This window comes from Silurus aristotelis (assembly GCF_946808225.1).
Source record: "Silurus aristotelis genome assembly, chromosome: 17".
In the NCBI taxonomy this organism is placed as follows: domain Eukaryota; kingdom Metazoa; phylum Chordata; class Actinopteri; order Siluriformes; family Siluridae; genus Silurus; species Silurus aristotelis.
Window position 1 is genome coordinate 18,488,209 of NC_139590.1, and position 27,282 is coordinate 18,515,490.

The window sequence follows — 27,282 nt, forward strand, 5'->3', positions numbered from 1 at the left end:
CTCTACTCTCCTACACTGCTCCTTTCCCTGCCGTCTCTGTAGACGTCTTCCTCCTCTCCTCCTCCTCCTTCGGCCAACAGTAGCCCAATTTCCACCGTTACTCTGTCAGCTAACGATACCTGTGGCGGTCGTTGTTAACCCGGGCCTCGACCGATCCGGCATGAAATTCTCATTTGTGATCCGCATACTTGATTTGGCACATTTTTTACGCTGGATGCCCTTCCTAACACAACCCTCCCCATTTACCCGGGCTTGGGACCGGCACTAAGAGTGCACTGGCTTGTGCATCCATAATGGCTGGGTTATTTATCAAGATTATGAAAGATGTATTTTTGGCTCTTCAAATTAAAGCCGAACGAAAGGCCTTATTACAGTCATTTCTTTTGCATCATATATTTTCTCAGGCTTTGACTGATGCTTGGCCAGCTATGTTTTCCTTATTTCATGACAAATTACAGAAATAGAAGCTATGGAGTTTATTGGTTTTATATTTATAACAAATATATACATTCAGAATGTATTTATTTCTGTTAAATGTCGGAACTCAGAACCCATCTCTGAGCAGACACATCATGGGTGGATTCTTTGTTGCAGGTGATTCCCAATGTTACACTCAATAATAATAAAATGAAATAGGCCTTAAAAGCCAATGAAAGATCTTCAGTCTTGGATGAGTAAAAGCAAAACTACTTTATTGCCGTCATGTTCAAATGAGCTCATAGAAGGTGGTCACTCCATCACATCAAAATGACCAAGCACACACACTTTGCACACACTCATATTTATACCCTGATGTCACATGACACCTTTATTTTTCTAATTTTTTCACCTTAGCAAATTCCCCTTATTTTCTCGTTATCACCTTCTTTTTCTTGTTTTGTCCAGTTCCTCTTATCTCCGAACCTTGGTTCTTCACCAATTCCTGTGATTCCATATTTGGGTTTCCTGTTCACCTCAGTTACCCTTATTTTCGGCCTTTCTCTGTTATAATTTAATTATTTAATTTTGTGCTCAACCTTCGTGCGTGAACAACCATTTTGCGGCCTATTTTGCATTCCTGCATCTGCAATGCGTAAGTTTTTTGCTTTTATTCTCTTTTATACTGCTGTTTACTATTCTACTGTCATTAAATCAAGCTAATATTCTTTTTTACTTAGCTTATTTATTTGTATATGCTTAACTGTATTGTTTTGCTTAGTCATGTTAGTATCAAGGTCGTACGTCATTCGTACTTTTCAAACTGACTATGTTACAGAGTGTGTTGAGCTTCAGAGAGATAACATGTATAAGCTTGTTACTTTTATCACTACATGCACATATTAATTTTCATGTTTAGTCATTGTGATTTCATCCTTTTACATCGTATCTCTGTTGGTTTCTTTTATTCAGCTCCAACTCACAGACGTTCTAGGGCAGCTCTTAGGAGCGTTCTCCGCCGACAGTATCGTCAATATCAACTCTTCTCCCTCGCCACTAAGGTTGCTCAATTTATTGTACATCTTTCTACCCCAGCAGTTCCAGAGAACCACTGTCTGCCTGTTCGCATCATGCAGAGTACTTTTACGCGTGATATGGGCACACAGACCTCGTCTGACCTCCCTACTGTTTATCACCAGGTGACACGGACCGACAATGAAGACTATGACGACTCTCACATTCCTGCAACAAACCAACTGTCTCCACCTGATCCTTTATGTTGGTCCCCAACTGATTATTCTCCTACTTCCCCTGTTCTCTCACCTATTCATTATTCTCCTCCCATATCTTCCCCTGAGTCTGATCCTGATTGCTCACCCATGTCTTCTGCAGCGGCTGAGGCCCACAAGCCCTTCTTTCCCAATAAACATGCTAAAGTCTGCCTTGTACGTTGTTTTTGTTTCTCCTACACACTCATAACAGTAGTCAGACCCTATTCTACTCTATTTATTAGCAACTGATTATTATTTTAATTATACTTGGAGTAAAAGAGGTTCCAGGAGTTTGATTAAAATATATGCTTAATAGCTTTAATTAAGCTACTTTATTATATCTAATAGGTTCTATATTAATTATTAGGTCAATTAGTTGGATTAATATTATTTTGAATAAAACACACGCTAGATAAGGTGGATTAGAATATTTTTCTCGACAAAACCGGCTTTGGAACAATGTTCATTGTTAAAAGCACTATTAAAAATAAATTCTATTGTATTAAAGTGAACCTCAAGTGTTAAATTTAGTGTTGTATTTGGTAGCTGTTAATAAGAGCTCTTACTATGTGATCCAAAGAGTTATCAATGCAAGGGAAGAAGGCAAGTGCAGGGGAAGATGCCAGAAAAACCAAACAAGACAAATCAGGGAGACAGTAGAAACTTTTGGAGTGGTCAAATAAATAAGGCAGTACATTTATAAAACTCAAGAATACTCAAAGATATGTATCATTTTTATCACTGTCAAAGGTAGGAATCACTGCCTTTATGAATCTTAATACAAAGGGCACTCTACTGAATATACTCAAGAACAAAAAGCCTACATCAGACTGGAAAAGAACGAAAAGAAAGGTGCATGAGCCAAAGAATAGCACATTATCTGTCAAACATAGCAGTATTATAGCATCTACTCAGATTCAGTCAAATGCTATAAACCTGATTGGACCAGTGCCCTACAGTGCTGTGGGATAATCCTTATCCTAAACTAGGATAGCAATCCAGAAAAGTCTTAACACAAAGATTCACTGAATCACTGTCTATACTGTCTCATATTGTCTGTATTGTCTTGTATAGTCGTTTTTTCTTGTCTTGTCTGTTTTGTCTTGTAGAGTCCAAGCTGAATGTATAGTGTTATGTCTGTACTTTGAGAGTCACTAACAGCTGGAACCAAATTCCTAGTGTGGGTCAACATACATACATAACATCACATAAGTGAACATGCTTTTCCTTTACTGAAAAAACTTAAAACCCAAAACGTAAAGCAGACATGTACAAAAACAAGTAGCAACCTAAGTTGACTGCATTAAGGGCCTGACAAAGCATCTCCAGGAGGGAAATTCAGCATTAGGTGATGTGTTTCAGTTTTCAGGCAGTCTTTAAGTGCAAAGCATCTGTGAAAATAGAGAGTGTATAAAATAGAAAATCTTTCATTTATAAATGCATTAGACAAAATTGAAAAATGTAAAGTTTACACTTCAATAAAATCTTCCTTTTAAATCACTTTGGTAGGTAACAGAGTAAAAATGACAATCTTCTTCTTCTTCTTTCGGCTGCTCCCATAAATGACAATATAAAACATATTAAACATTTCCCAGTCACCAGCTTTTTAAAATTCTCTTTGGGATGAATAAAGTGATCTATATGTCTGTCCGTCTGTCTGTCTATGAGTAGATCATCATCATCTGACTACACAGAACTTGATCAGATAAAGTGGATAAAATGCATCAAACAAAATGGATATTATTCTAAACAGCATGGACGGAGAGCCTCCGAAGTGAAAGAAAACTCTTAGCACTGCTAGTTCACTGTACCCTACAGATAAAACAATTATCCTAGATCATTCTTTTATTCCCACAAACTAAAAAATTATAGCAATTACAATATTTTACTCCCATGTAATCCAGCAATTTTGTGAAGCAATTAAACCTCTTCTAAAAATAATAGATTCTTCTCTTAGCACATGTACCTAAATCGTTCAAGCTGGCAGTTATGAAACCCTTAATTTAAAAACCTAACCTCAACCCCACCTACAGGCCAATATCACATCTTCTTTCTGTCTTCAAAAGCCTAGAAAAGGTTGTAGCAGGGCAGTTATGCTCGCACTTACATACTGCAGGAATAACATTCATGAACGTGGTAAAGTGAAGATGATTCATAAACACGCTATTAGCTACCATTGTTATGCTGATGAAACTCATCAGGTTTCAGCAAAGCCAGATGAGAAACATCTGCTTAATAATGTTAAGGAATGTGCATTAGACAGTGGATGCCTGTTAACTTTATTCTGCTAAATTCAGATCAGTACTTCAGCTAGGAGAGCATACAGCTAGAAATATGTTTTCTGATTACAGAGGATCTCTGGATGGTCCTTCTGTCTCATCCTCTCCTCATGTGCAGCAGTAAAAGAACAGGGTGTGATTACTGACTAGTTTTTCCTTTGAAGCTCATGTAGATTATATATCTAGTGTAGCCTACTTTCCTCTCAGAAATACTGCTAAAATATAAAATATGATGTTATATTTTATTATATTTTTCTTTGCCACTGTCAACACTATATAGGGATAAACTTATAGAGACTAATTTCCTATGCTGAAATGTATTGTTTTATTCTATTTAATTCTCTAAAGCTGCTTTGTGCTATACAAATAAAATAAAATACGATGCTACTGCATCCAGAGGCATACGGATGTCTACACAATGGTGTGCCTTCAATTTTGTGATAACATGAGGAATCGCATATGGCTGGAAAAGTCAGGTGTCTCAATACTTTTGTACATATAGTGTACATTGTGTGCACTGTGCAATTTTAGTTAGCTACTCCATCCCTCTGCAGTCTCATTTCAATACAAACAAATGTTCAAACATGTAAAAGTCAAGACCTTTCTTTCTAAAATGCCTTTTTAGGACTTCTCACTCCTTTTCCCATTTTACAAGGTAGAAATCTTGAAGTATCTCAAAAATAATATATTTTTTTATCAATTGTATTTATTTTCTTTTAAACAATTTTCCTCGTGCTAATGCAAATGTTATATTTGCTTAATGTGCATGTCCTCTAGGAGACTTAATTGCAGTTTTCTAGTCTCTACAGAGACAAAACCATATCCCCACCCTTAGATAACTACATACACTTTTGCTTGACACAGACATATGTTCCTATTTATAGCACTGGTTTGGTACAACTCTGTTTAGTTGCCTACTCTTCATAGCTTTTCAAGTGGGAGTATTTGAAGGAGTATTCAGACACAGAAGCAAATCTAGGAGGAAGGTTGTGCCTTTTTCTTTCTTATATTTCTTGAAAGGACTTTTTCCACTTTTTTGGACTTTTCTTCAGCATGGATAAGTAACTTCTGTAATCTTCTCTTCATTAAGAGGAACTACTTTAACAAGACTGGAAGCTTGCAGAGGAAGATTTTTTATAAAACGGATAATTTACCGAGCATAAATAATGGTGAACATCATTAATATTTTACGTTTCTATCTTTAGACATCATAGTCAAAGGTATTGAATAAATGTTCTATTTTAGAAAAAGTGTAACTGACAAGGATTTTATGAAATGATAAAATATAACAAAGAAATAATGAAATGAAACACCTTTGGGTAAAATGATTCATGTTTAGAGACTAACAGTATACAAGAACTAAAAATCTGATCCCACACACCAGATCACATAGTGTGGCAGGCAAGCACTAAAGGAGATTGGTAATTAAAGGGCATCTAAAAAAAGAGCTGGACAGAGGGCGAGGCTGTGGAGTCATATGTGCTGGGAACAAATCTCTGAGTCTACAAGAGGAGCCGTTTAAATCCATCCAGACTGTACTACGAGGCTCATGGATCCTTATGGAGGCCACTACCTGAACAGAGATGCAGTGCTGTCTCTACTGGGTATAGCTCGCATGTGCCAACTGATATTGGGCTGCACCACCATGGCTCTGGTGGCTCACAGTGCAGGCTTCAGTGCCAGCTATGGCACCTTCTGTATGTTTGTTTGGTGCTTCTGTTTCGCCATGACTTTGTTAATCTTTGTGCTTGATGTGATACGCCTACATGGCTGTGTGCCCATCTCCTGGGACAATTTCACAGTGGCCTTTGCGATGCTCTCCACATTAATGTACATTACAGCTTCTGTTGTGTACCCTGTGTACTTCCTCAGTAATGAATGCCCGACTGAAGGCTGCGAAGTGCAGAGCTACCGCATTGCTGTTACTGTGTGCTCCAGCGTCTGTTCATTTGCCTATGGTGCCGAGGTCCTCCTCACCAGAGCCAAGCCTGGCCATGTAGTGGGTTACATGGCCACCATGTCAGGGCTGCTTAAGGTAGTTCAGGGATTCAATGCTTGCATTATCTTTGGTGCTCTGGCAAATGACAGTGAGTACCATCTCCACATTCCCACACAATACTGTGTAGTGGTCTACAGTCTATGCTTTGCCATCACAGTGGTGGTGGTGATCCTGACTGTCTCGGGGAGGACTGTATTTTTGCGACTGCCCTTCGACCGCTTCGTGATTATATACACCTTCCTGGCAGTCCTGCTGTACATGAGTGCTGCTGTGGTGTGGCCCATCTTCAGTTTTGATAAGAAGTATGGCTCTCCTGGGCGACCAGATGATTGTCCCCAGGGAAAATGTCCATGGGACAGCAAACTGGTGGTGGCAGTGTTCACCTTTGCCAATCTAGTGCTCTACTTCATCGACCTGCTATACTCTCAGAGGATCCGCTTTGTCTCACAGTCAGCCTCAGCAGCGTAAAATAAAATTTCTACTTTGACTTGAAATAACTTTGTGCTCATGCAAATACAGCCTTGAATATGTCATGTCTGAATTTTAGACAAAATGTTTAATCTGGAAAGTTTTACAGCATCTACTATCTGCACTTTAATGTATCTGTATATTTTTTCTCGATGCAATAAGCATATTTTAGTTCAAATTATTTAATGTTCTATAATGCCAAAAATATTCATTCTGATGGACCCTCTAATGAACTCAGTAAGTGGTTTTCTGTTTGAATGAAGTGGCCTTTTGTAACAGCTTCAATGTGACTGAAATTCTGTGGTTGAATTTTCATGTTTGCCTTTCACTGTGTGGTTTGCTAGATCTTGTATAAACGAGTTTGGAAATGTAAAACTGGAGAATTTACTTTCTGATTTGCCTGCTGGGACACGTCTACAGATTATACAAAGCATAAATTTAGGAAGTGTCAAAAATAATTCAAAATTTTCCATATGGCTGAAGCAAAGGTAATATTTGTAGTAATGTGCATTAACCATAAATGTAGCCCTCTAGTCTCTACAGGGACAAAACCATGTACCCACCCTAAGATAACTACATACACTTTTGCGCTACACAAACATATTTCTATTTAAAGGGCTGGTGTGGTACAACTCTGTACAGTTTAAAGTGAGGGAGTTTACAGCAGAAACATGGGCACAGAAACAAGGCTAAAGGTTATTAGATTTTTCTTTTGTGTTCCTAATATTTGTACATTTATTTAAACTTTTTGGAAGTCGTTTATGGCACTACACTGACAAAGTGTTGTTGTTTTGTTTTTTTATATAACATGGGTAATTTACATAATAATGGTGAGCATATGAATACTTTACTTTCATATCTATCAATACCTGGTCAAAGGTACTAAATATGTTTTCTTTTGAAATGACTTTTATGAAGTGACTTTTATGGCTTTCATGTGATGTAAATCATGAAAAAATGTATTTGCTTGATTTTCCTGTATGCCTTTCAGCGTTATATAATAACGACTGACTTCATCCACATATCCATTCTATATCATATCCACTGTTAACAATTTAAGTATATTATTGTTCACTTATATTTGTGATTAGATTCAAGGCAATTTATAGCATTTGATCTGATACTGGTTGTAACTGGATGTGTTAATTTTTTTTCAGCTCCCAAACGCCTTCCTCTCTAAAAAGATTTTCACTTGACCGACTGTACATGAAATTAAATCTATCTAATGTAATGCTAGTTAATTGGTTATATACAATATGGAATAGATCAAAATTGTTGTTACACATTAAGGTGCCAGTTTTCTGTGGTTTCATTAATAAAAGGTTTGATGTACAAGTTTCATGTAAATAAAAGTTCTTACATAAACATGGGAGAGGAATTTATTTATTTATTTACAGTAATAATACAGTCTAAGCATGCCTAAAAAACAGATTTATTATAATGTGAGAGACTGAAAAATTCCAACAGGTGTTTACTTCAAGTTACCGTTGTTAAAAATGGTACTACATGCTAGTGAATTATAGGTAGTACCACATTTTTCGGACTATAAGCCGCTACTTTTTTCCCACGTTTTGAACCCCGCGGCTTAAACAACGAAACGGCTAATTTATGGATTTTTCCTGGGTTTTTCCCGGTTTCACAAACTTCAAGCCAAAAAACTGAGCGACATAACATTAGACCAATGAAATTTCGGAACGGAAACAAAAAAAACGCACCTCACGGGAGAAAAACTTCCAACGGTGGCGCACGACGATGACAAAAGATAAACTCCCGAGAGAAATACAGTGGTACCTTGACCTACGAGTTTAATTCGTTCCGTGGATGAGCTCGTATCTCAATTTGCTCGCACATCAAATTTTCAGTTTTCCATATTGAAAATATTTTAAATGGCATTAATCCGTTTCAACCCTCAAAATGACACCCCGTTTTTATGTTTTATGTTATTAAATTGGAAAATACATTTCTAAATAACAAATCTTGTATAAAAACATAATAGAAAGAGAATGTAAAGATATAATAAGGTTTTATTCAGTGTATTTTCCTTGGAGATGAGACGACTTGAGCTAACGAAAACGCCGGTGGTGTGTGTGTGTGTGTGTGTGTGTGTGTGTGTGTGTGTGTGTAGGGGGGATAGAGGCGATAAGCGGAGGCGGAGGGAAAACTTGTTTTTTACTATCACTCCTGTACACTACGTATCCCTAAACTTTAACATTTTTACTTTTTCTTCTTTGGTTATCTAAATTTTCGTCACAATCTTCGCTTTCTGGCTTCGCTTCGCCATCTAGCAGCGGCGTCTCGAGCTCGTACCTCAATTTTTTGCTCGCGTAACAAAGCAAAAAAATCTACCGAGTGACCGCTCATACCTCGGAAAACTCGTACATTAATGCACTCGTAAGTCAAGTTACCACTGTAGTTGTGAAAGGAAGGAGGAAGACAGTGAACAATGACTTACTTGGTCGGCTACTCTTTAGATACAACCCGTTGTAACACGTTGAGTCGTGCTTTTTTATTTTTCTTGGCAACAGCGTTATGGGTTAGTCAAAGAAACTTAGAAATGAGCATCAGAAAATAAAAAGGACACGCACAGTAATAGCGGAAGAATGCAGTGGCATGCTGCATTTCCAAAATACCGCTATGCTCCCAATAGAAGCGCAACATATTGCATTTAGTGTCTTTCGTTAAAGCCTGTGTAAAGTTCATTAGTTTCAGTGTAGACAGGTGCAGCTTATTTATGTTAAAAATAAAAATATTTGTCAAATTTAGTGGGTGCGGCTTATATAAGGGTGCGCTTTATAGTCCGGAAATTACGGTACTTCATTTTCCAGCTTCAGAAGGTTTACAGTTGAAGAATGAACTCTGTATTGTTGTCAGAGTTTATCTGGTGCAGGTTGGTTAGAACCACACATTTTTTATTATTTGCATTCTTCTTTTTGGATGACAGGAATGGAAGCTGTTGTGGCCTTCTGCTGTTTGATGTACATTTCTTAGCTTACTGTAGTTGTAAAGAGTGTTTATTTAAATTATTATATGCTTCTTGTCAGCTCACACCAATTAGCTCATTCTTCTCTAACAACAAGGTCCACCTGCAGGCTGTCTAAAACATAATGACCTTGTCCTTGTTTTAATTTTATTGTACAATTACTTCATAAATTGCTATTTGCCATGCACATACACATCTACACTGGTTAAAACCCCAGTAAATAAGCATAAGAAACTGCCATAAAATGTATTTATTTTTAATACCCTTCTATATATGACAGCTTTGCCGGGTACAGTTGGTTTCTTGACACTATCTGATGGCAAATAAGTATACCATAAGTCCTGTCAATAGACATCAGTGGGCAGCTTGAACTCCTTGAAGCAATAGAATGAAATGTCTCCATGGTCCACAACTGCAAATGTCACAGGCACATCTCCACTTTGGAAGGACAGCTGCTTTAAGACATGCAAGTTCGGGACTGGACCATCAAAACTATTGGAAAAAAACACAAAGGCTCAAGTTAATGTTGCAGAATAACATTTCAAAACACATTTTACACATCAAGTACAAAGGTCCATTCATGGTGCCTACAGTAGCAAAATATTAATTCTTCCTTAATTCTTACCAGAACAAAACCTTTGAAACGCAAGGCTACCTATAACCCTGATTCCACGAAAGTGGGGTTAAATGTAAATAAAAGCAGAATGCAATGATTTGCAAATCTGATGAACCCATCATTTAATTATATCTTAACAAAGAACACGTTTCAAAAAGGTTGAGACAGAGCCAAGTTTACCACAGTGTAGCATCCTGTCTATTTTTAACAACTCCTTTTTAACAACTGCTACATCTGGGAACTGGCAAGACCACCTGCTGGAGTTCTGGGAGAGGAATGCTGTCCCATTCGTGTCTGATACAGGATTATCAACAGTCCTTGGTTGCTCTTTGTCATATTAGTTCACAATTCCATTGTGAAAAGTGCTATGGAAATAAGCTTGACTTGACACATCTAGATTAGACTACTGTAATGCTTTACTGTCTGGGTGTTCGAGTAAGTGCATAAATAAACTTCAGTTAGTCCAGAATGCAGCAGCAAGAGTCCTCACTAAATCTAGAAAATATGACCACAACAGCCCTGTTTTAATCAGTCACACATGGTCTCACGCTGCAGTATCTGAGTGAACTTCTGTAACATTACGATCCCCCATGCCTACTTAGATCAATTTGTTGGTACCTCAAGCATTAAAAACTACAGCAGGGGGCAGCGGTTTCTCTAATAAAGCCCCACAGTTATGGAACAGCCTTCCAATTAATGTTTGGTGTTCAAGTCAAGGATGAAAACATATTTATTTAGCCAAGCCTTTTTGTAGATTTTTCTTAGGTAAATGAGCAGATCTGGAGGGATCATGGACATAGAGTGTTAGTTGAACTGGGATATTTGTATGCTGTCGTCCCCTTCACTCAGGTTTGTTGATGGTGCTGTGGTGGGTCATCTTTGATCCCAGAGATCCCTCATCTGTTACCTTCTGGCTCTCCCTTTTAGTTATGCTTCTATAGCAAGTCTTGCTGGAGTCCCCAACTGCACAGTGTCCTTTAATTTCATGCAACAATAAGGATTATTGTCGCCGCTCTCTTCTCTCTTTCTCGCTCAGGTTAAACATGCTCCGGAGGTACCAGTGACCACTGTTCCTGTCCCGGCCTGACGCTGGATGGTGTTCTGTTTGTTTGTAGGCCACTCTGTGCAGCTGGTGATGGTTTCACATCAATGGCCAGGGGATCCATGAAATTACGGAGTAAGAACAGGAGCTTTGAGGATGGATTTGGACTGTAGTTAATGTTAACAGTCTGCTACATTGACTCAGTACTACAGTTTGCTTTTGATCACCATCACTGCACACCTCAACATCGTTTAGCTATAATAAATGGACATTTGGTGCCACACAGATAAGGATGGTTTTTTCTTGAGTCTGGTTTCTTTTAAAGTTTCTTTATTATGCCATCTCAGGGAGTTTTTTCTTGCCACAGTCGCCACCGATTCGCTCATTAGGGACAAACATACACTTATAAAGAACATCTTATTAATTATTTTTTTCCACATTATTTGTATAAAGCTGCTTTGAGACAATGTCCATTGTTAAAAGCGCTATACAAATAAAAATTAATTACATTTAATTGAATCCAGTAATGATTTTAGCCCATGTCCCTTGCACACAGAGGATCCTCCAGATTCTAGGAATTTTTGCAATTTTATGTGAGGGACCCAAAATTGAAATGATTAAATGATCAAATAATTTACTTCTGAGAAACTCTGACATTCTTAAGTACCGTAATTTTCGGACTATAAAGCGCACCCAAATTTAAGCAGCACGCACTGAATTTTACAAAGATTTTTATTTTGAACATAAATACGCCACACCTGTCTATACGCCGCACCTGCGTGGCCTACATTGAAACTAATGAACTTTACACAGGCTTTAACAAAAGACAGTGTCTGTTACACGGCTTGTATCTAAACAGTAGCCTACCAAGAAAGTCATTGTTTACTGTCTCCCTCCTTCCTTTAACAACTATTTCTCTCAAGAGTTTTTCTTTTATCATCGCCTTGCGTTTAAAAATCACCATCAGTGAAGCTTTTCTCCCGATGCTGTGCAGCTCAGAACACAGGTGAAGTGCGTTTTTTTCATGCCCGGTTGTTTTCAGCGTGACGAATGATTCGCTTTTCCAGTTAACAGTCCGAGTGAGCGGCAGGTCAAACGTCAGAGGAACATCATCCATATTTATGATGTGCTGCGGCCCGATTCAGTGGGAGCGCATTTGATTTAATATAAAGAGTTTCATTGGTTCACCTGAACCCGTTCGGCAATTTCATTGGTCTAATGTTATGGGGCTCAGTGTTTTGGCTTGAAGCTTGTGAAACCGGGAAAAACCCAGGAAAAATCCATATATTAGCTGCTTCGTAGTTTAAGCCGCGGAGTTCAAAGCGTGGGAAAAAAGTAGCAGCTTATAGTCCGGAAAATACGGTAGTTATTTTTAGCCGGTCATGCTCTGCACCCAGCTTCTTAACATCACTGGGATATGCAAAGAAAGAATTTTACTTCACTGCACATGTGGCAAGTACAAATTTGACAAGAATAAAGCACATTTCTTTCTTTCTTTCTTTCTTTCTTTCTTTCTTTCTTTCTTTCTTTCTTTCTTTCTTTCTTTCTTTCTTTCTTTCTTTCTTTCTTTCATACTTGTAAAATGTGCCTTTAGCGGTTTCTTTTTATTAACATTTACTTTTCCAGCCTTTTCTTGTTCCCCGTCCCAATCTTTTTAAAACCGTGTTGCAGCCATCAAATTTTAAATGTAAATTGTACACAGGTGGTTGATTTCTTCAGTTTAAACAGTTCATGTTTTAAATGTTCTATTGAAATTAATTGCATTCTGTTATTCGTCTTTATTTACAGTTTACACAGCATAGCAACTTTTTTGGAATTTGTGTGGTATATCATTTTATATTGTTATATATCATATATTGAGCATTTAATACCATTTCTATTATGCATTTTGATGTCTGTGTGCAAAACAAATTTTATGCTTTTCTCGCAGATTATTTTGGCATTACTGGTTGAAAGAACTGCAGGTCATGGAAGAATCAGTTATAAAATGCGATTATAATTTATATCACTGTATAAAGCCTGCCAAACTTCTACATAAAAATTTAGACATTGTATGCTGGAATACATACAATAATTGTACTCTGAAATGCAAAAAATAAACACAAAGTACAGTTTTCTTTTGACTCAAAACTAAACCTGCCAGAAATATGACAGAATTACATTAACTGACACCCCCGGAAAAAGTTCACATCCTGTCAAGGAAAGTACATATATTCTTAGCTTATAAATATAAATAAAAAATGATGAATGTGCTTGATATAAAACAACTTAATATAAGTTAACATATTAGCTATATTTATTAGGGATGCCACTAAATTAATCTCATAAAAATTGTTAAAAATTAAATTTCCAGATGTCTTAGATAAAGAACCGAATGCATTTCATAGAATTTGTTTGCTAATCACCCTATCGCGTCTGTTTACCTGGAAACACACAATCGGGTATAGGGCTTTCCTGGGTAACTCTTCTTAAACTCAATGTCGGGCTGGTAAACGTTGAAAGTGATCCCCCACTGGTCTGAGTCAAAGAGGCTAAAAGGGGAAAAAAGATTTTTAAAAAGATGCATTAAAAATAATATTCATTAATTCTCATATAGTGTCATGTCGCAGCCTCGTGCTAAAATGCTTAACTTTTTTCCACAGCAATCCATTAATCATAAAGAAAAAAACAACAACCAGATTTGTGAAAACTGCTAAAGTAAAAGTGTCAGAATACTTTTGCCAATATCATAGCTTAATTTATTTAAGTATGAAAGGTGTAAATTGTGCCAATCAACATTTGTATTGTTTTTATTGCAAATTGACAACCATGCTATAAAAAATAGAGAGATGTTGTTTAGTTGTGAATATATAAGCATCTAGAATAGAATTGATTTAATATTCTATAATCATTAAATGCTATATGCATTCATTAAATATACAAACATTTAAAACAAGCATTTGAACGTAGTAAACCCGCAGTAAATCACGTTTGAAAAAAGATAAGCTACCTGTTGTAGACGAATGCTATAAAAAGAGAATGGAACGGAGCAAACTAGCAAGCTTGATTTAAAAAAATATATATAAAAATAAATTAAAAAAATGCATTAGTGCGCAAATGCATTAGCACAACAGTGACTATTAAATTTAGTGTTTGTTGGCACCGTTTTAATTGAATCCTTCAATATGTCACGAGCTGAGGCTCAACGATGCTCGCGAGTCCATCAAAACCGATCCAGTGCGACTGTCCCGAAGTTATCAAACAGTTTACACAATAGCGCTTTATTAAACTACACCATTTTTACATGATGAGGATTATACAGTTTCTGCTTCCCGTGCTGATGTTTCACCTTCATCTGTGACATTTTTGCCAGCGGCTGTATTATATTACCCTCACGCTAACTAATCGATAACAGCATTCGTTGACAACAAATTTTCATTATAGATTATTATCGATTTTGTCGATCAGTTGTTGCAGCCCTAATTTATTTTAAAATAGATTTTTTTGCTTCTGTTTATGTAGTATTTAGTGTAGATGGATATTCTTTTTTGTTAAGCATTTTAGAATAAGGTTTAAACATAAAATTGAGAAACATATTCAAATTCTAAATATATTCTGAATGCAATGCATGCCAAATAGTGCAGTTCAAACACCACTGTCTTATCAATGTTTATCTATAATAATATTTAACTATATAAAACAAGAACATATTTTAAGTAATATAATTATTTTCAGGTACCTGGGGTTTCCTACCAGCAAATCATAAGACTGAATAATGCTAACTTGCTCCAGAAGCTCACCTACACAAAAAGAAATGAGAAAAAATACCAATACGGTCATAAAAAAACAAGAAAGATGCAGAAATTTTTATTTTTATTTTAATATTATTTCTACATCAATACTTACGATGTGAGCTGCACTTTCTGGGCTGGGCAAGAGGCATAACCTCCTGTTTCTCGAAGTTTGTTAGCCTTTCGCTTTGCTGCTGGTTCCTTCTTTTCTCCATCAGCTCTAAATACTCAACCCAGTTCCTGCATTGACTCACCTCTTGGTCATCATTAATGTTGCATCTGCGTCGGTTTTGATCCCTCTGCTGCTGTTGCTTGGACAGATGTTCCTTTTTCAAATTTATATTTCTGTGCCAGTGAGCCAATTTGCACTCAGGTACATGCAGATCACCAGGCAGCAAGCTGGGATCAGGAGGGGGCAGGCATGCACAGTTGGCACTATTTGAACCCAGGTCTGGAAAAAAGATGCAGCTGAAGTCCCAGTACAATTCTGAAGTATTTAATGAATCAGGCTGGGGTTTATTTGATGTGTTTGTCCACCAGTTCCTCCATGGAGCTTTGACTGATTCTGGATCAGAGTTTAATGTCTCATCCTGAAAAGCTTGTTTTGTTTGTAGGTTGCCTGGGGCTTCCAAGAAAACATTGGTCATAATTTCACCTTCTTGATCTCCCGAAGATACCTCTGGAGATGCAGTACTTTTCTTATTACACAGTCTAAACAAGAGCAGAATCATTATGTGTGAAAAGATATAAAAGTGGAACCTACAGAATTTCTTCAAAAAAAAAAAAGAAATGATATTTTAAAATTAACCGAAACCAAATAAATGCCCATAGAATTTGAAGAATCCTATGCAAGTGATAACTGCATGTAATTCAGATCCTGCGTACCTTTCAAATTAATTTAAATGTCTTCCTGACCCTCAGTGTCAAACACAAAAAAACTGTGTAAAGTTTTAGATGGACAAACCGTAAGCATAAATTCCCAAAAGAACCTTAAATGTCAATCAAGACGGAAGCACCCATAAGAGAATGCATGACCAAAGATATCACTGGGCAGACTTCAGCAAAGTGGTATGTACAGTACCTAAAACTGGGACTCTGGCTCCATTTCCTCTTTCGGTGCATGCTTGATCTGTTGCTGAATGGGGGCTGATTCAGCTGTTGTTTATATAAAGAGGGTGACCTATTACAGAAAAAAACAAAAAAACATTTAGTAACTGATAGACACACACACACACACACACACACACACACACACACACACATATATATATATATATATATACACAGTGAGGAAAATAAGTATTTGAACACCCTGCTATTTTGCAAGTTCTCTCACTTAGAAATCATGGAGGGGTCTGAAATTGTCATCGTTGGTGCAGGTCCACTGCGAGAGACATAATCTAAAAAAAAAAATCCAGAAATCACAATATATGATTTTTAATCTATTTATTTGTATGATACAGCTGCAAATAAGTATTTGAACACCTGTCTATCAGCTAGAATTCTGACCCTCAAAGACCTGTTAGTCTGCCTTTAAAATGTCCACCTTCACTACATTTATTATCCTAAATTAGATGCACCTGTTTGAGGTCGTTAGCTGCATAAAGACACCTGTCCACCCCATACAATCCATAAAAATCCAACTACTAACATGGCCAAGACCAAAGAGCTGTCCAAAGACACTAGAGACAAAATTGTACACCTCCACAAGGCTGGAAAGGGCTACGGGGAAATTGCCAAGCAGCTTGGTGAAAAAAGGTGCACTGTTGAAGCAATCATTAGAAAATGGAAGCAGCTAAACATGACTGTCAATCTCCCTCGGACTGGGGCTCCATGCAAGATCTCACCTCGTGGGGTCTCAATGATCCTAAGGAAGGTGAGAAATCAGCCCAGAACTACACAGGAGGAGCTGGTCAATGACCTGAAAAGAGCTGGGACCACCGTTTCCAAGGTTACTGTTGGTAATACACTAAGACGTCATGGTTTGAAATCATGCATGGCACGGAAGGTTCCCCTGCTTAAACCAGCACATGTCCAGGCACGTCTTAAGTTTGCCAATGACCATTTGAATGATCCAGAGAAGCCATGGGAGAAAGTCAGATGAGACCAAAATATAACTTTTGGGTCATAATTCCACTAAACGTGTTTGGAGGAAGAAGAATGATGAGTACCATCCCAAGAACACCATCCCTACTGTGAAGCATGGGGGTGGTAGCATCATGCTTTGGGGGTGTTTTTCTGCACATAGGACAGGGCAACTGCACTGTATTAAGGAGAGGATGACCAGGGCCATGTATTGTGAGATTTTGGGGAACAACCTCCTTCCCTCAGTTAGAGCATTGAAGATGGGTCGAGGCTGGGTCTTCCAACATGACAATGACCCGAAGCACAAAGCCAGGATAACCAAGGAGTGGCTCTGTAAGAAGCATATCAAGGTTCTGGCATGGCCTAGCCAGTCTCCAGACCTAAACCCAATAGAGAATCTTTGGAGGGAGCTTAAACTCGGTGTTTCTCAGCAACAGGCCAGAAACCTTATTGATCTAGAGAAGATCTGTGTGGAGGAGTGGGCCAAAATCCCTCCTGCAGTGTGTGCAAACCTGGTGAAAAACTACAGGAAACGTTTGACCTCTGTAATTGGAAACAAAGGCTACTGTACCAAATATTAACATTGACTTTCTCAGGTGTTCAAATACTTATTTGCAGCTGTATCATACATTGTGATTTCTGGATTTTTTTTTTTTAGATTATGTCTCTCACAGTGGACATGCACCTACGATGACAATTTCAGACCCCTCCATGATTTCTAAGTGGGAGAACTTGCAAAATAGCAGGGTGTTCAAATACTTATTTTCCTCACTGTATATAGTACAGACCAAAAGTTTGGACACACCTTCTTATTCAAAGAGTTTTCTTTATTTTCATGACTATGAAAATTGTAGAGTCGCACTGAAGGCATCAAGGGCTTTTTGACCAAGAAGGAGAGTGATGGGGTGCTGCGCCAGATGACCTGGCCTCCACAGTCACCGGACCTGAACCCAATTGAGATGGTTTAGGGGTGAGCTGGACCGCAGAGCGAAGGCAAAAGGGCCAACAAGTGCCAAGCATCTCTCGGGAAACTCCTTCAAGACTGTTGGAAGACCATTTCAGGTGACTACCTCTTGAAGCTCATCAAGAGAATGCCAAGAGTGTGCAAAGCAGTAATCAAAGCAAAAGGTGGCTACTTTGAAGAGCCTAGAATATGACATTTTTCAGTTGTTTCACACTTTTTTATGTATTTAATTCCATATATAATTTCACGTGTTAATTCATAGTTTTGATGCCTTCAGTGTGAATCTACAATTTTCATAGTCATGAAAATAAAGAAAACTCTTTGAATGAGAAGGTGTGTCCAAACTTTTGGTCTGTACTGTATATATATATATATATATATATATATATATATATATATATATATATATATATATATAATTTTTATTTTTCTCATCCAGACATGGTGTGTGTGTACATATACATATATATATATATATATATATATATATATATATATATATATATATATATATATATATATATACATACACATACATACACACACACACACACATACACATACACATTATATATATATATATATATATATATATATATATATATATATATATATATATATATATATATATATATATATATTATACCTTCATGGTTACATATAGATATTGCCAAAGTTACCTAGCATCAAATCGGTTTAACACGTATCCGAGTCTCTTTAAATGACTAAACACCTATGGAGGAGAAAAGAACCACATTTCAGAAAAACATTTATGTCTTTCATAAGTATTCAAACAGAAAATTATTCTTTTATTTGTTCCCTGACCAAAGACGTGTTTTTTCTGGAACTAATTATTGTAGAGTCGGGGTCACCCTAGCACCCTATCTATACCTTTTTTGGTATAGATATCTAGCAAGCAACTTGTCTATTATTATATAACACTACAAAGCATGTTTACAAAAGTCCAAAGCATGTTCAAATAAAACCTTGTAATAAGCCAAAAGTGTGTAAAAAAATACACTGAACATACTGTAAATGTAAGACACTGAACATAAAGAAGAAAACGACAGTTTGAAAAGTAGGTTTTTTAAAGTTACATAACAACAGAAAGCATAATTGTCCAGTGGGAGGCTGTTTTACAATCACTGTGTTTAGTCTACTATCACTATTCTACAACCACCACTGGCCACTGCTAATGCACCAGCCTTTAGCTGAGATGTGGAAAAGCAAATAACTTCTAAAACCTGAGGGAGATGTAAACAGAATTCTGTGAGCAACAGTATGGTTTCATGGTGAGGAAGAGCACCACAGATGCCTTATTGGCTTTGAGAATTTTAATGGAGAAGTATAGAGAAGGACAGAAGGAATTGCATTGTGTATTTGTGGATTTAGAGAAAGCGTACGACAGACTGCCAAGAGAGGAGTTGTGGTACTGTATGAGTAAGTCTGGTGTGTCAGAGAAGTATGTGAGGGTGGTGCAGGACATGTATGAGGACAGTGTGATAGCAGTGAAGGGTGCAGTAGGAAAGACTGCATCAAGGATCGGCCCTGAGCCCTTTCCTGTTTGCAGTGGTGATGGATAGGTTGACGTATGAGGTCAGACAGGAGTGTCCCTGGACTATGATGTTTGCGGATGATATTGTGATTTGTGGTGAGGGTAGTGAGCAGGTTGAGAAGGTTGAGAACACCTGGAGAGGTGTAGGTATGCGCTGGAGAGAAGGGGAATGAAAGTCAGTAGGAGTAAGACAGAGTACATGTGCGTAAATGAGAGGGAGGGCAGTGGAGTGGTGTGGTTACAGGGAGAAGAGGTGGAGAAGGTGAAGGAGTTCAAGTACCTGGGGTCAACAGTGCAAAGTAATGGAGAGTGTATTAGAGAAGTGAAGAAAAGAGTGCAGGCAGGGTGGAGTGGGTGGAGAAGAGTGACAGGAGTGATTTGTGATAGAAAAGTATCTGCAAGAATGCAAGGGAAAGTTTATAGGACTGTGGTGAGACCTGCGATGTTGTATGCATTAAAGGCAGTGGCATTGAGTAAAAGACAGGAGGCGGAGCTAGAGGTAGCAGAGCTGAAGATGTTAAGGTTTTCGTTGGGAGTGGCTGACTCCCAATCAAATCTCGCATTGATTATAAAATACTACTACTGACGTATAAAGCACTTAACGGTCTCGCACCGCAGTATCTGAGTGAACTTCTGTACCAGTATGATCCTCCACGCCTACTTAGATCAAAAGGTGCTGGCTATCTGTTGGTTCCTGGAATAGTGAAGATTACAGCAGGGGGCAGATCTTTCTCTTATAAAGCCCCGCAGTTATGGAACAGCCTTCCTATCAGTGTTCGGGACTCAGACACAGTCTCAGTGTTTAAGTCGAGGTTGAAAACATATTTATTCAGTCAAGCCTTTAATCAGTAGATTTTTTCTCAGGTAAAGGCTCAGATCTGGAGGGAACATTGATATAGAGTGTTTGGTGAACTGGGATATTTGTATGCTGTCGTCCCCTCACACTCACGCGTTCACTCAGGTTTGTTGATGGTGGTGTGGTGGGTCGTCTCTTATCCCAGAGATCCCTCATGTCTGTGTTGCCTTCTGGTTCTCCCTTTTAGTTATGCTGCTATAGCGAGTCTTGCCGGAGTCCAAACTGCACAGTGACTTTAACTCTCATGGAACAATAGGTACACTTAATAATCCATATCCTTCTCTTCCTGTCACCCTCTTCTCTCTCTCTCTCTCTCTCTCTCTTGGTCGAGTTAAACATGCTCCTGAGGCTCCAGTGACCACTGTTCCTGCCCCTCTCCCCTCCGTGGATCTTCCCACTTCGTCCAGGCCTGCCTCTGGATAGTGTTCTCTTTGACTGGAGGCCACTCTGTGCAGCTGGGGAAGGTTTGTCATCAACGCCTTGGGTGGTTCCATGAAATTCCGGAGTAAGAACGGGAGCTATGAGGATGGATTGGACTGTAGTTGATGTCAACAGTCTCCTACACTGACTCAGGAATACAGTTCGCTTTTGATCATCATCACTGTACCCCGCAACATTGCATACCTGCCACAAATGGACATTCGATGTAACCCAGATGAGGATGGGTTCCCTCTTGAGTCTGGTTCCTCTCAAGGTTTCTTCCTTATGCCATCTCGGGGAGTTTTTCCTTGCCACAGTCGCCACCGGCTTGCTCATCAGGGACAAACTTACTCATAAATAACATATTCATTTTTAATCACCGCATTATCTGTGTAAAGCTGCTTTGAGACAATGTTCATTGTTAAAAGCGCTATACAAATAAAAATGAATTGAATTGAATTGAATTGAGTGACGAGGATGGACAGGATTAGAAATGAGTTAATTAGAGGGACAGCCCATGTAGGATGTTCTGGTGACAAGGTGAGGGAGGCGGGATTGAGATGGTTTGGACATGTGCAGAGGAGGGACATGAGTTATATTGGTAGAAGAATGCTGAGGATGGAGCCACAAGGTAGGAGGAAGGTTCATAGATGTGCTAAAGGAATGCAGGTAGTTGGTGTGCAAGAGGCAGATGTAGAGGACAGGGTGGTATGGAGACGGATGATCCGCTGTGGCGACCCCTAATGGGAGCAGCCGAAAGAAGAAGAAGAAGATGTGAACAGAATGGTGGCACATTAGATTAGATTGTCCACTTGGGCATGTTCTCACAAATATCTTCTTTTAAGAGAAAAGATGGAATAGGATCCTCAAGATTTATTCAAATGAATGTGGGAAATAATATATTAAAACAGAAAGGGGAGACATGAAGGGAATGGTTAGAATTGGAAAGCACTTTTAATCAGATGAGAAGCAATTAGCAGTAGATCTAAAATACACCTAAAAGGTTGGCCTCATCCTGAACATAGGCGTACCACAGGGCTGTGTGCAGAGCACACTGCTTTTACTCCCTGTTCACACATGACTGTGTGCCTTTGTAGAACTTCAAATTTGCAGATGACACCATATTTTTCATTTCGATCAACAACAATTAATCGACCAACAGGGAAGAGATTCAAGACCTGGCAGAATGGTGTTCCACCAATTGTCTCACCATCAAAGCCATGAAGACTAAAAAGCTCATTGTGGACTTCTCAAAATCTAAAAACAGCAAACAATTCCAATCTACACCAACGGAATTAAAGTATACCAGGTCTCCAGGTTTCTGGGTGTCCACATCTCTGAGGATCTGTCATGGCACCAGAACATCTCTGGTTAGAAAGATGTAACAGCTTAAATATGTCTTTAGGAGACTTAAGAAAGTTCATCTGTCCCCCGAAATTGTAATTAGCATTTCCTGCTACATCATTGAGAGCATCATCAACTCAACCACAGTGTGGCATGGCAGCTCCACAGTGTGTGGGGGGAAGCCCTGCAAAAAGTAGTGAAAACTATTCTTGAAGATGCCCCTGAACATTTATCAAGCACAGTAGAGCACACATCATCAGGGACTTCTCCCATCCCAGTCACAAACATTTTCAACCCTACTTATACCCATAAAGAGATAAAGGAACATTCGCACCAGAACTAGCAGGCTCAGGGCAGTTATTTTCCCCCACAACCATCATCCTGCTACCAGTGGTGGACAGTAAAAAAAAAGATTTTCATTTCGGGAGACTTTTACTTTAACTTCACTACATTTTAAGTATCTTTTTACTCGAATATCTTTTGCTAAATCAGTTTTTACTTGTGATTGGATAAAAACCTAACTGCTCAAACATGCAGCAAGCCACCAATCAGGTTAGAGTGCACTCTGTTTGGAACTTGTTTTGATTGCCGCTTGGTGGTATCTAATTAGCAAAAACCTACAGTTCAGCATCAGTACAACAGCAAGCAGAACATTTTGAGATGAATAAATAATGAAAGAAACTCCTGAATCTAACTTGCCACAACACCCGTGGCCTCATTTGCCAGATTTATTTGAGGTAGTTTTGGCCTCATGATAAATTGAATAGATATTAATCAGTGTTTGACTCATTAATGTCATTCTATAAATAGATCGGTGTGTAAAGAGTAACAGTCTTTTCACATAAACTGAGTTGATTAAGCAAAGAGTCTTGTGACTAAAATGATTATAGAAACATTATAGCCATAATATATTACAGTACTTTGGATACTTAAGTACATTTGAAGGCAAATATTTTTGTACTTTTATTGGATATATTACTTTTACTCTAATATTTTACCCAGTGAATCTCTACTGTAAGTCAAGTACATAGTTTGTGTACTTTGTCCACCACTGCCTACTATTTGGACACTGATATCTCGGCAATTTTTTTTTTTTTTTTTAAACTCCCACTCTACTCCATTCTAATGAAGGATCCAAAATCTGACTAGGTCAAGTACTAAATGTGGATTACTACCAACCTGGTACTCAAGGTATGTCACAGTTTCATCAGAAAGGAAACTTTCATAACCTTCCTGAATGGAGAGAGGAAGATCCTGGTAGAACACTTGCAAATTGCCCTGTTAATTTTAATAAAAAAAATCATAACATGAACATAAAAAGCCAGAATTTTATAAATTATAAAGAATAGAATTGCGCAAAAAAACTGCTCAACAATCTTAATGGGCAAAAATTCTACTAATCTAAATAGCGTTACATAGTAAAATCTAATTACATTTAGTATTTAAAATGGCAACTTTTCCATCTAGCCTTTAGTCATTAATAACCAGATAATGTGCTTACACATTCCATTAGGTAAAGAGCCTCCTCTGGAAACAAACACTGCTTTCCTTGATCAGAAAATCCCATTGTCTGCCAAAACTTTCCCTGCAACAGAATTGTATAGTTTATAAATGCTGTCATTTCTATGCCGAAATTTTTTTTTTTAATGTGACGAGTGAGTTACAAGATTTCTTTATTAACAAAACAAAAGCATAAATAAATTTTAAAAAATCATCATTCTTGTATGGCGGAACTCACTGCTGGAGTCAGTAGCTTCACTAGCTTTTCCTCAGGAATCCATTCTGCATTCACCAGGTTTCCGCTACACATGAGGGAAAAGAATAACAGAATTAAGTATCAATAATGCAGCCAAATTTAAAACTGTCTTCATGTCTCTCATTAGGTCACTTAATAACCGTAGGCATTGACAAAAATTTTACAATAAATTTGACTGTTTTTCATTACACTACTGGTTTCTTCGAACTAGAACTTCAATTTGGACTTTGAATATAATGGCTGGTACAATCAATGCTAAAAAACAGGTTTTAGAGCAACATATGCATACAGATTGTCATTTTCAGGGAAGGCCTTGCATATTTCAGCAAGACAATGCTAAACCCCATTCCGCATCTATTACAGCAGCACAACTTCGTAATGCCTGCAGTTCAGACCTTTCACCAATTAAAAACATTTGCCGCATCATGAAAAGAAAAACTGCACAAAGAAGACCCCAGACTGTTGAGCAGCTAGAATCCTTTATCAGACACATGTGGAACAACGTTCCACTCCCAAAAACTGGTCTACTCAGTTGCCAGATGTTTACAGATGTTACAGAAGTGTCTATTGTGAATAGAATACAGGTTTATGAGATTTGTAAATGTGTAATTGTAAATAATAGTAAACATTTAAATCTATGTATTGATGCCATCCTTGATGCCCTTTATTTGGGGAAAACAAGTCGACCCTCAGTTAGTTCAGTTTAATAACACAGAATAGAAATGAGAAGGCTTGTCCTCCAAGTCACAGGAAACATGCTCTATCTGTACACAGAGAATTGACGCAGCGATAGAGATGCAGTAATGTCTATTTACTAATAGTACCATTGACAGTGCTAACAGCCATGAAAATCTCATCTCATTGTGGTCACCTTACTAGACGTTTTGAACCAATGCTAACCGATCCTTGTGTTACTCACACTCGCTCCACTCGTTCCTCTGTCACAAGCATCCAGTGCTCTTCAAGGATCTTCTCCAAACATGCCTTTTGCTGCACGGAGTCATTTGGCAAAAAGTCTTTTTGTCCCCTCACAGGAATCTTGTGACTTTGGCTTCGTCTTTGAAATAATTCCGATGAACTGAAAAGGAAAACATGAAACAGTAAAAAAAAAAAAAATAATAACAACAATTGAGACTTTGGTAAACAAAGTTTGATAAGTTGCCAGATATTTTATATACAGTTTACATATACTTTGGTGATGATGGCATTTTTGTTTACGACAGCGTTGTTTAACTTGCTAGATAGTTAGTGAGCTTATGACAGCTTATGATCGCCTAGCAAATGTTTAGAATGTTAATGTCGGACAATAAAACAATGAGTTTGGTTGTGTTCAAAGTGTACTGTGCAAGTCAACAAAAACAAAAAGTATGTTTCATGTATATTTAAAGTATGTTTCAAGTCCTCAAAGGTGAGGCCTTTCAGTTATTACAAAGTTTCCTCAAGAACCACCACCGTCCACAAAAAAATCATGTTTGGTGACTTCAAAGGGTACATTTTTCATGAAGGTTTTTGGATGACCTCACTTTCATCACACTGTCACAGTTCATCATTGTCTTAATTACTAAAAGATTTCTAGGTCCCGTGGCTGCAAAACATTCCCACATTAGCACTCGTCCACCACCGTGCTTCACAGATGGATTAATTTGTTTGTGGTCATACACAATGTCTCGTATTTTTTGCCAAATGTTGTGCTGTGCATAAAGATTCTCTGTTCTGGCACCGAGGTGGTAGATTCCCCTAGATGTCCCTGACTATCTTCAAGCGACGATTGAAGACCTACCTCTTCCTGAAACACTTAAATTAGCACTTTCCAAGTTTGTAGAATGTGAGTTATATTTATATTAAGTTTGTAATCTTGTGTACCAGTGTAGATTTACTCATTACTAGAGACTCAAAGCACTTTTGTACGTCGCTCTGGATAAGGGCGTCTGCTAAATGCCGTAAATGTAAATGTAAATGATCACACATTTCCATCTTACTTTCATCAGTCAGATTTTGCTTCAGAACATTTGTGCTGCCACATTCTTTTAATGGAATGGCATTTTTTTGGGGTCACGTATTGATTTTTCTTTATGTCTCTAAGCATTTAAGCACCTGGCCTTGTACTGTATTTGCTGGGACACCCGTCCACGGTCCATGGGATCCAGACTTCAGGTAGAAGATTTGCATCTGGTTTGACAAATAATGCTTCTACTTAAAACTCTATTAGTTTGCCCAAATAAAATGGTGGGTCAAGGAACCTAAACACCGTAAATTAAAGCTGGACTTTTACGATTCAATCTAAGGATAATTGCTAAACTAAATTGTGATGAAGTAATAAAACTAATAAAAAAGCGTTTCACTGTCCAAAGACTCATGAAGCTTACAGCATCCCAAGAGATGTTGAAATAAAAAATAAAAAAAAAACGCTTTACGAAGTACATGTTATTACACATATGCAGGAAAAATTAAAAGGAAATTTGGGAAATTAAAAGTTGATTTTATTTATTTATTTTGTTACATAATAAGAACATGATTCTTAAATGTTGAATACTTAAGACAGTATTGCGGCTGGATGTTGGTATAATTTAATGCTCGTGCGGATTGAGAATGTTTAGTAAATAAATATAAATAATAAATATTGGATTGTTTAGCGTATACATATTTATTTCAATGCTTTATAAACAGAGGTCTGACTTCCAAACATGACAGGCAGCTTCCAACACATGGGTTAAAAATGAAGCAGTTACTAAACCGATGTGCTTCTAAACATTTCTCACATACAACAAGGTTCTAATGGGAATAAAAGTTTCTCCTATTCGTTACAAAGTACAGTCATGTATCGCGCTTACCTCAGCAACTCACTACTGAAATCTATCGGAACTAATGCAGGCTGAACGTTTTCCGCGTCCATCTTTACAAACTCTTTCTTCTCCACTGGGTCCTAGCGCGTCCTAATTCTCCTTCCGGGTAAAAATCTACTGTAATATTTACAGTACTGGAGCCTCCCACAGGAGGGCACCATGTTCCCAGAATTTGTCTGTGGAGAAGTTGCACATTTCCAATCTTTTTTTTCCTGTTTATTAAACCTTCAAATAACAAACAGGCATTGTCATCATTCCACTGTTAAACACATTTAACAATAAATCCAAGCAGCATATCATAAACTCAAGAACATAACAATAAAACAATAAAAAATTATAATAGTAGAAATAATAAGATAATTGAATAAATAAACAAAAGGTAAAAATAATAACAAAGCATGTAAGACGATTTATTAAGATAAAATCAGTTACAATAACAGTTACAAATCTACATGTATGTATCTAAAACTTCAATCAACATATTATTGGAGAGAAATTCAATGTCTTACATGCTTTGTTTTGCCAATTTTACAATATGATAGTGAAAAGCAGGCATAATTTTTGTTTTGTTTTAAACCACTCATACAATGTCACATTATCAATCTTGGTCATTCCCA

The 27,282-nt window shown here is 37.7% G+C and overlaps 2 protein-coding genes across 2 annotated transcripts; one reads left to right on the forward strand and one right to left on the reverse strand.

Annotated features, from left to right (window-relative positions):
- The first annotated feature begins 4,856 nt into the window (after window positions 1-4,856).
- myadml2 (myeloid associated differentiation marker like 2) lies at window positions 4,857-7,799 on the forward strand. The gene is made up of 2 exons (XM_083565954.1): window positions 4,857-5,136; window positions 5,352-7,799. The coding sequence occupies exon 2, from the start codon at window positions 5,517-5,519 to the stop codon at window positions 6,432-6,434; it is 918 nt and encodes a 305-aa protein (XP_083422080.1). The 5' UTR covers window positions 4,857-5,136; window positions 5,352-5,516; the 3' UTR covers window positions 6,435-7,799.
- Window positions 7,800-9,431: 1,632 nt separating this feature from the next.
- Window positions 9,432-26,763, reverse strand: tsen54 (TSEN54 tRNA splicing endonuclease subunit). Its single transcript, XM_083565872.1, has 11 exons — window positions 26,654-26,763; window positions 24,742-24,900; window positions 23,805-23,868; window positions 23,568-23,651; window positions 23,246-23,344; window positions 18,572-18,624; window positions 15,924-16,022; window positions 14,958-15,553; window positions 14,791-14,851; window positions 13,496-13,603; window positions 9,432-9,906 (listed from the first exon to the last, which is right to left on the reverse strand). Exons 1-11 carry the CDS (start codon window positions 26,713-26,715, stop codon window positions 9,759-9,761), a joined length of 1,533 nt encoding a protein of 510 aa, XP_083421998.1. The 5' UTR covers window positions 26,716-26,763; the 3' UTR covers window positions 9,432-9,758.
- Window positions 26,764-27,282: the final 519 nt, after the last annotated feature.

What these genes read in the sequence shown, in the direction of transcription:
- myadml2 (XM_083565954.1), top strand. Translation starts at nt 5,517, where the DNA reads ATGGATCCTTATGGAGGCCACTACCTGAACAGAGATGCAGTGCTGTCT.
- tsen54 (XM_083565872.1), bottom strand. Translation starts at nt 26,715, where the DNA reads ATGGACGCGGAAAACGTTCAGCCTGCATTAGTTCCGATAGATTTCAGT. An exon ending in GAGGAACGAGTGGAGCGAGT is followed by an intron (nt 23,869 to 24,741) that starts GTGAGTAACACA and finishes CCTCATGTGTAG; the next exon opens with CGGAAACCTGGTGAATGCAG. An exon ending in AGCCAGAGTCCCAGTTTTAG is followed by an intron (nt 15,554 to 15,923) that starts GTACTGTACATA and finishes GCTCTTGTTTAG; the next exon opens with ACTGTGTAATAAGAAAAGTA.